This window comes from Triticum aestivum, chromosome 1A (assembly GCF_018294505.1).
Source record: "Triticum aestivum cultivar Chinese Spring chromosome 1A, IWGSC CS RefSeq v2.1, whole genome shotgun sequence".
In the NCBI taxonomy this organism is placed as follows: domain Eukaryota; kingdom Viridiplantae; phylum Streptophyta; class Magnoliopsida; order Poales; family Poaceae; genus Triticum; species Triticum aestivum.
Genome location: NC_057794.1, coordinates 533,387,412 through 533,397,117, shown reverse-complemented (window position 1 = coordinate 533,397,117; position 9,706 = coordinate 533,387,412). Strand labels below are relative to the sequence as shown.

Here is a 9,706-nt window from a genome sequence, read left to right as displayed (position 1 = left end):
TCAAAGTTCCTGAACCATTTTTGTTATTTCTTTTATCATTTTTCCTATGATTTTTAGTTTTTGTTTTTTTATTCTTCTTTTTTCACTTTTCATAAATTCATAATTCTTCAAAAAATATTTGGGAATTCAAATCTTGTTTGGTTTAAAAAATATTTGGAATTTAAAAAAGTCACATTTTCAAAAAATGTTTGAATCTTCAAAAATTGAAAACAAAATCAGATTTTTTTCATGGTTTTAATTTTTTGGGGGAATTTCATATTTTGTTCAGTTTTATTTAAAACAGTTTGGATTTTGGAAATTTGTTCGACAATTTTCAAAAATGTTCAGAATTTCAATAAAAATTCATGTTTACAAAATGTGTTCGTGTTTTCCAAACATTGATTGCATTTAAAAAAAGGATTTTTTTTCTAACTTATATGACAAATGAATACGGTACACTGGAATTGCCAGCATCACAAGTAAAATTTTGATATACAGCTTTACACAATACTAAATTTACACCCCTAGTGCCACACTAACCAAAACTTCCGTATAGCGAAGTTCAAACAAGTCTCATACACCATATATTTCTCAACAAAGAAAAAGAATAATGACCTATAAATCAAATATACTAATTACACGTTGAAAGCTTGTGCTCCCTTGGCAACCTTGATGAAGACATCCTCCAAGGTGGTGTCAGCGAGGCCCCAAGCGTGTATGCTAAAACGGCCCTTTGCACTCTCAACTTCATTGAAAACGTCTGCTATCTTCACCTCCTGCTTTGGCAGCTCAAATTTCTGTGTTCCAGATATGTGATATATCCTGTTTGCATTTGGCGACAAACGGCGAACCAGCTGTTCAACCTCCTGCTCATGTTCTGAAGATGTTGTCATTGTGAACACGTAGGTGCCCCCGTATCTTGCTTTGAGCTGCAGAACATTGCAGAGGAAAATATCGCAAGTGTTTAATAAAGTAGCATACAGTTACACAAATTGTAGTTCTGTCATTCTGTGCTTCATACAAGTGAATAGGTAATTTACCTCTTTCGGATTTCCAATGCACTGGAAACCACCATCAACAAAAATACCCAGTCTATCACATAGTACCTCTGCCTCTTCCATTGAATGCGCTGCCAAAAAAACATACTTGATGATTCACAGTATCCATCGAAGCAATGAGGAGATGGTCAGGAAAGTTGAATACTTGTAAGAATAATGGCACGGTTTTTCTTTGCTTCTTTCACAACACTCCACAGGTTATTTCTTGACGCTGGATCTAGTCCAGTGCTTGGCTCGTCCATGAAAACAACCTAAAATTATTTACGAAATTTTTAGTCGCAGATTCCATTATATTCTGTGCATGTGGAAAGAGAACAGGAATCAGGTAAGTACTTTGGGGTCTCCAATTAAGGAGATTGCGACACTAAGCCGCCGTTTCATGCCTCCACTGTACTTCCCCACTTGCTTATCCCCGACACCGCCACGGAATAGGTTAACACTCTTCAGAGAGTCATCAGTTGCCTGACAGCACAAAATATTTTGCATTTCATATGTTGATGCATTCATGCATATTATAGTCTGAACTATTGCTGCATGGCAGAACCAATGAACATATAGCACCGCATTTCACAATGAGGCAAACAACAATAGATACTGGTGCAGACATAAAGAAATTGCAGAACTATACCTTCAGTAATTCAGCGCCTTTAAGATTTTTTAATCTTCCATAAAACAATAGATGCTCTCTTCCCGTCAATGTTTCCCAAAGCAAGCTATATTTCAAAAGGCAATAACATTTTTGGCATTATAGTGTGCACGGAGAGTTATACTGAAAATATCATTAGATCAAGGCCATACTCGTGTTGTGGGCAGACACCCATATTTGTGTATATTTCATTCATATCAGTCCGTATGTCCATTCCATGGACATAAGCAGTGCCAGATGTAGGTGGAATAAGCCCAATCATCTGTGGAAGAAAAATGGAAAATACATCCGCAAGGAGTGAATATGTTGGTTAGCTTTGTCAAAAAATGAACACACTATATGTCTTGTCACCATACCATACTGATGAAGGATGTTTTCCCTGCCCCATTCGGGCCAAGCATTCCAAAACATTGGCCTTTTGGGAGGGCAAGAGACAACCCACGAACTGCAAGCTTGTCAGGATTCCCATCCTTTCCATGGTAAACCTTCGTTAGGTTATCAGATATAATAGCATGGTTTGCACTGGGTTCCAGCAGAAGCTGCTCAACTACCTCTCTCTGAACATAAAAAGAAATCAATTATCAATGAACACATATATTGTCAGGGCCTTTTCAAATAAAAAATGAATAGGCATCTTTGAGAAATATGCAAGGGATTAACCTACTTCTTGAGTAGTGTCAGGGTTCTCCATTTCGACTACGACTTTAGATCCTTGCCGCCCGAAGCTATACCTCCGAAATGACGCAGCTCGCTTCTTAAAGCATTTCAAGGAGATCAACAACCTCTTTCGGAGTCCACCACCCAATGATGAGACTTGATCAAGATAAAATGCCAAGGGGAGAAGTATTGCCCATTCGATAACCATGATAATCAATACAGTACGCATTCCATTGACCGGGTCACTCAAATTAGTCCACTCCATACCACTGGTTCCCATTGCAGTTCCAGAGAATGCATATTGACCAAACTCATATAACCCTCGGTAAAGTGAAAATCCAGGGATGATCTCCATGACTACTATCCAACCCTCTTTGTATGGAAAAACATAACTTGTCATGCATATGATGCAAACAGAGTTGTCAAACATAAATAAGGAAGTGACTTACTTGGGAAACTATTATCCTCAACAAAAAAACGCAGAAGAAATGCGCCTAGTAAACCAGAACCAAATACATAAATGTAACCAACCACTGCAACACCGTAACTTCAGATTAGTTACTCACAAATATATTATAACCACTCCTATCTTACTTTAGACATAACAAATTTTAGTGACAGACCTGTGGCGATTTTGACTGAAGAAAAGAACGACGCTGCGAAAAATGCGAGTGCAATCTGCAGATTTATGTAGATGAAGTAGAAAACAATCTGAATGCTGTAATTATTTGCTGTGAAGAAGCGCAGACCTGTACGAAATCAAACCATTTTAAGGAGATTAAATTACGTAAATAAAAGATACTTCTTGATGATTTTCGAAATATGATTTACCTATCACGGAGCCAAAAATGATAAATAGTAGCATATAGACAGCTGATAGAGCAAAGAAGTAAGTGTAAGTTATCATCCAGTAAGGGCCGTCCTTCAAACCATGCATCTTCATCATAATTTTCAGCTTTTGTTGTTTCTCATACACGAGATATGTTAGTACAACCTGAAAAAGGTATTGTACCAACTCATCATTTTATCCATTTTTGTGAACTTAAACAAGGTTGTGTCTCATACTCACTGGAAAGAGTAGTTCAACGATCCAGGTGAAGAAGAGTGCGCCAAGAAGCGAAGACAGGTCAAATTTTAATTTCGTTCCTACTTTAGGCATATCTTTAACATATTCAAGCAGCATTTCTACTCCACTTCCTCTGAGAAATTTGATGTATGCGTTGGAAGCCTATAAGAAAGATAGAGCAGTTTGTAGTAATAGTTAAAATACAAATGAAATTCACTTAATATGAATTGTGCACCAGTTAAAAGCACATACCATGTTAACCAAGCGTGGCACTCGTAGTAGTGCAATTTCAGTAAACGCAGTATTGTTGCTATATGTAGAGTTGAACCAAATACTAATGTCAAGGCTATCCTTATTTGTGCTCAAGAAGTTGTAACCTGTGAAGAGAAACATGTTATACACAAAACATGAAGAACCAATGGTACCACTTCACTGAACTAGATCAGTGGGTACCTGCAGCAAATTCATTCGCCTTCTCTCTTCCACTTTCCCTTTGTTGTCTATATCCCCTAAATAGTTCGTCATTGACAATTGATTCGCTTTCACGCCATAACATCAAACCTTGAATGCACTCTACATCTAGACATTCAAAAGAACATTGGGAATGGAGAAATTAGTAAGCACCCAAGGGATACAAAATGTATGAAAAAACTGTCACCAATGGCATATTCTCATAAAATAAAATAAACTATTTCAGTAAAAAAAGAGTAAATTTCATGCTAACTAACTTACATCCTGATGTTTTAACTCTTCAAAGGAATAGTTTAAATTCCAGTCCCATCTAATCATTTGATGAGACCTGGTCAGCTGATATGTTCCTCCTTTGGTAAATATTAACTAATACAATTAACATTCAAGCAACGAAGCTGATTATAAATTTTGATGAAGACCGAAAACACTCTAAAATCACCATTTTACAAGGTCCAATATTTTAAATGTGGTCGCCTGCTACTCCCAAAAAACTACGTTACTGGCATTTTTTTAATAGAAATCAACAAAGCAGCTTGTTGTCTTTTAAAAAAAAGTGCCACTCTCAACGCAATTAAAGCTTAGAAACATGAGGTAGTAATCCTTTTCTTTGTTGAGATCACGAAGTGGTAATTCCAAATGTTCATGCTTTTCTCCTCGCTTCATCTTAACTAACTCCTTGTTCAGAAAGCATGTATTTCTGCATCTTCGATGAAATGAGGATTCCAGTTCCAACAAAGGAAAAATGTTACTTACTGAGTTGAAGCGGTATTATCCCAGCATTGACCAAAACTGTTTGCGACAAATTGGAGCGACACTGAGGTTGGACAATATACAGAGTGTTCCCTGGAGTAAATGCTGGCTCTAGAAGCTGTCTAAACTCTGGCGTCGTGTCCGAGCCCTGAGAGAGACAGATCCAACCAAAAGCTTCGTACATTAAAAAACAAACATGGCAGCACGACTGTATAATCTATAGGCCTGGAAGAAACTCACAGGAACAATCTTGGAGAGCGCACCCAGATAGTCGGTGAAATTCAGAGGCGAAGACAGAGCAGGGAACAGTTGACCCGAAAGACCTGCCGTTCAAAAGCACGCACGAAGATTGAGCCTGAATTATGAACGAAATAGGCGCATGTCATCATCTCCTTGTGTGGCATGAGAGGGGGGATAACATACTTTCGGCGAGCGAGCGGTTGGCTCCGGTGACGAGGAAGGCGGCGGGGCAAGACCCGGCGTCGCGGCACGTCTGGCCGGGCAAACCGTCGAACGGCTGGGAGGCGGTGCTGATGGCTCTGGACTCGGGGGTGGGCAGCTGGACCAGGGCCGGCCAGCGCGGCGGGGTGGGGATCGGGCAGCTGGCGACCTGGTCCAGCGTGGAGTACTGGACGCCGCACTCGGTCCTCCGGCAGGTCCCGTCGGCGGCCGCGTCGACGCAAGCGCAGCCGCAGCGGTACTTGGGCTTGTCGATCTCGCGGTCGATGGCGCCCTGCAGCAGCACGAGCAGGACGCAGAGGAGGATCGGGAAGAGCGTGATGCACACGTTCGTCTTCAGGTTCCTCTTCTGCAGCAGCCATGGATCACAGCAAGCAAACGGGACAACAAATCAGAAAAAGTCGGCAAATTCAAATCAGTTCACGACCATATCGCCGTATTGCGCAGGTAATCAAACCATGGAAGTGAGAAACAGAGGAGCAAGAAGGCGGAGAGAAGGGAGACCTGGAAGCAGAGGTTCTTGCGGAGGAGGGCGTTGGCCTGCGTGGAGAAGCCGGCGGGGCCCCTCGAGGAGCCGGTGGAGGAGTCCATTGCTGGCCGGATTCGGAGGAGAAAGATGGAGCTCCACTGGTCGTCGTCTCCAAATTTTATAGCCGCCTTCGGCCTCCTTGGTCAGCTCCCGCCATTTCTGCGTCACGCCGTCACGGTGGTGTGGTGTGGTGTGGTGTGGTGCCTTCTCTCTGCAGCCGGTGGGGGTGCAATTTAGAGACATTACCAAGGGGTTAAATGTGATTATTAGCAAAACAAAAGTCGTCCGTTTTTTGTTTGATTGACTTCTCAAGTTTCTCGGAACCTATGTGGGCCCCACTCGCCATGTAGTTCTACGCGTAGTGCTCCTAGTACTTGTCTTCTAGAGTCCGTTGAACGAACTGTGTCAAAAAAACAAGAGGCAAACAAGCTGCCACACATTCTTGATTTGATGGTCTGTAAGATTGCTAGCCGTTCACGTCGACGATAATAAGTCACTCTTGTTTGTTTTTTTTAAAACTTTCGATCTACTCATATTCAATCAGGGCGGTATAACGAACAGTCGAACACCAGAAATAATAAAAATTACATCCAGATCTGTAGACCATCTAACGACGTCCACAAGCACTCAAGCGAGCTGAAGGTGCCCCGCCGTCACCCCCCTCCCTCGTCAGAGCCGGACAAAAGTTGTTGTAGGAGACGGTCGGAAAGTTATCGTACTAAAGCCCTGTAGTACCAAAACACCAGAACAACAATTGCCGCCGATGAAGAGTAGCGTAAATCGGAAGGATCCAATCTGAAGGCACACAAATGAAGACGAACGATGAGCAAACCCAAGCAAACCCATCAAAGACAGATCCACCGGGGACACACCTTAACACGTCTACCGACGATGCTAGATGAACCACCGGAATGGGGGCTAAACGGTGAGAACCTTATATTATCTTCAGTGAGCCGTCACTGCCTCGTCTTCCTGAGTAGGACACGAACCTTAACAAAACTCAAAAAATATCTAAAAACAGTGCCCTCCGCCGGCAAGGGCCGAGATCCACCGGGTCTCCATGACCCTAAGGCAGGCCACGGGAGACGAGGCGGACCAGCTACGGCGCCGACGAGAGGTGGAATAACCCTAATCTTTTTAGGGGAGAGGAGCCAGAGGCAGCGGCGGCTGTAACCCGAGGTACTCCTACTCTATTCGTACAGTCGCCATATTTGTTCACATAGGCTAAATCCTTTTATCCGTTAATAACAATTGAAGTATTTTCTTAGAATATCAACTCAAGCTGCCTATTAGTCAGTGATGATTGCAAATGTTGTAATCATTTTTGTTTTGTCAATGTTGCGGAAAGGTGGTAAAGAGGAGGAAACGATGACAAGATCTAGAGCTACTTCAAACGAGTATCATTCCCATGTCTAAGAAGTTACCAGAACGAAAGTTGAGCACTAGCACGAGCACAGTCCGCTTCATCACATCCAACCACACAACATTATGGAAAGTCGTCTCTTCGTTATATTTGCTTCGCACAAGTACACCCCAGCCACCATAGTCTTCGCCATCGCCATAACAACTCAACCATAGACTGAACTTGTACTCCATTTGCTTCCATGGCGGTCATTAAGATTGTAAGTCATTTTTTAACCATGCATTTTGAAAAACCATATGTAATACTCCCTCTGTTTTTAAATATAAGTCATTTTAGATATTCCATGCACTATAAAGACTATATTCAGATGTATATAGACGTCTTTTAGAATATAGGTTCACTTATCTGTTCCGTATGTAGTCTACAGTGAAATCTCTGGAAAAACTTATACGTATTTAAGAATGGAGGAAGTATATTTTTTGTACGATTCGATCATGGTGTGCGGGTAATCTCATCGGGTTAAGTATTTTGGTCAGCTGATGTTGACCAAGGCCACTACAAAGTTGTCCTTATATAGTTCTATTGTGTTTCGTTATTATTTTCTTATATATCTTTATGAAGTTGGAAAAGCTCTTGCCTGTCATTGCATTAAAAGAACAATTGACTATTTCCTTGATAGTTGATACCCTCCCGTAGCTTCATCCCCAAGTATCCAGTTTTTCAGATTCAGATAGTACAGTTAGACCATGAAGGATTATTCAAACTAATCAATTGAGTGAATCTTAGCAGAAGGCTATCCACACACGCACCTCGATCTTTTTTTTTTTTGCAGCAAACCTTCATCGCAATTTGCAACAAAATAATTGATCACCACAGATGCATCAAGTCAATGGTTACCGTGGCCCAGAGTAGTGCAAGGGCTAACCATGCACGTGGGAAAGTCACCCGGTCATCTCCATGCCAGGTCCACATCAATCACTCATGCTAGAACCATGAGACCCAAATTCTCTGAAAGAATATGCAGCATACATCCAAAAACATCGCTCTCCACCCGGGTCCATTCGTTGTGAGAACAACGTTTGGCTCAAAGGGATGGAATATGCCTCAACAATGAGAAGCCGGGGGTTTAAGCTCCTTTGGTTTTATTGGCTATATGGTCAAGAAAAAAAATATGCCCATAATATTCAGCTTTGGCTTTATTACACTCTTGTGAAATGTATATACATATTTATTCTAGAAAAAAAACATGTCACCAAATTTATCTAGGGCTCCTCAAATGCCTCCTACGTCCGGGCAGATGGCCGATGAGTGACCGGTCACAAAATCGTGATTCAGCCGCCCCCTCAAACCGGCTATTGAGGCTGACCGACAAACTCATATCGAGCACATATCTGTGGCGGATATGGGGAGGCCTAGACCGGACCCATCTCAGATTCCACCAAATTGACCAAATCCACCGCCCTCCTCCCCCATCCATCCTCCATTTCCCGCATCAAGCCGCCGCCATCCTCCACCCTTGCTCCCCGATCCGCGCTGCCGCCCCCATCCGCCGCCCTAGATGTCATTGTCAGGTACCCTGTCCCCCACCGCCAGCACGGATGATGCCTCGGTGTCGTCCGTGGGGGTCCCATCCTTGGGAGCGAGCTATAAGTCGGAGAACACCGGAGGGAGCGGCGAGCCTACCAGCGCGAGCGGGAAGCGGCGACAAAGGAAGTTCCAGCCAAGGAGGTTGTGGACATCAACGTGGATATGTCCCCTCTATTGTGCACGGCTGCCCTGCGCGTGTCTGCCCTGCGGCCGATAAGGAAGCTGGCATCCCCCCTACTCGCAACTGGCAATGATATGATGTCCGAATGGGCGATTACGGATGGCTGGAAGCAACCAAGGCACCGGAGATGGTGTGCAACTCACCGCAACTCCAGTGCCTGCAGACAAGCACGAGAAGCGCCGGCGCCCGGTCTGCCCGGGTCCCATTTGACAAAATGTTGCAGCAGGACACGGTACATTTTTTGCTACATTTTGCATCGCTTTCGTTATTCACTATGCCATTGAATAAATTTTTGCATATGTCATTGGGTCAGTTAGTTGCATATGTCATTGGATCAATGAAGGAAATATGCCTTAGAGGCAATAATAAAGTTGTTATTTATATTTCCTTATATCATGATAAATGTTTATTATTCATGCTAGAATTGTATTAACCGGAAACTTAGTACATGTGTGAATACATAGACAAACAGAGTGTTCCTAGTATGCCTCTACTTGACTAGCTCGTTAATCAAAGATGGTTAAGTTTCCTGGCCATAGACATGTGTTGTCATTTGATGAACGGGATCACATCATTAGAGAATGATGTGATGGACAAGACCCATCAGTTAGCTTACCATTATGATCATTTAGTTTTATTGTCATTGCTTTCTCCATGACTTATACATATTCCTCTCACTATGAGATTATGCAACTCGCGAATACCGGAGGAACACCTTGTGTGCTATCAAATGTCACAACGTAACTGGGTGATTATATATAAAGATGCTCTACAGATGTCTCCAAAGGTGTTTGTTGAGTTGGCATAGATCGAGATTATGATTTGTCACTCCGTGTATCGGAGAGGTATCTCTGGGCCCTCTCGGTAATGCACATCACTATAAGCCTTGAAAGCAATGTGACTAATGAGTTAGTTGTGGGATGATGCATTACGGAGCGAGTAAAGAGACTTGCCGGTAAC

The 9,706-nt window shown here is 42.6% G+C and overlaps 1 protein-coding gene across 1 annotated transcript; it reads right to left on the bottom strand.

Annotated features, from left to right (window-relative positions):
* Positions 1–452: 452 nt before the first annotated feature.
* Positions 453–5,832, bottom strand: LOC123063644 (ABC transporter A family member 7). The gene is made up of 18 exons (XM_044487519.1): positions 5,591–5,832; positions 5,051–5,435; positions 4,868–4,950; positions 4,631–4,775; positions 3,860–3,985; positions 3,659–3,783; positions 3,410–3,568; positions 3,172–3,334; positions 2,964–3,089; positions 2,790–2,873; positions 2,348–2,712; positions 2,040–2,240; positions 1,836–1,945; positions 1,666–1,750; positions 1,371–1,499; positions 1,183–1,288; positions 1,020–1,108; positions 453–908 (listed from the first exon to the last, which is right to left on the bottom strand). The coding sequence occupies exons 1-18, from the start codon at positions 5,675–5,677 to the stop codon at positions 615–617; spliced, it is 2,862 nt and encodes a 953-aa protein (XP_044343454.1). The 5' UTR covers positions 5,678–5,832; the 3' UTR covers positions 453–614.
* Positions 5,833–9,706: the final 3,874 nt, after the last annotated feature.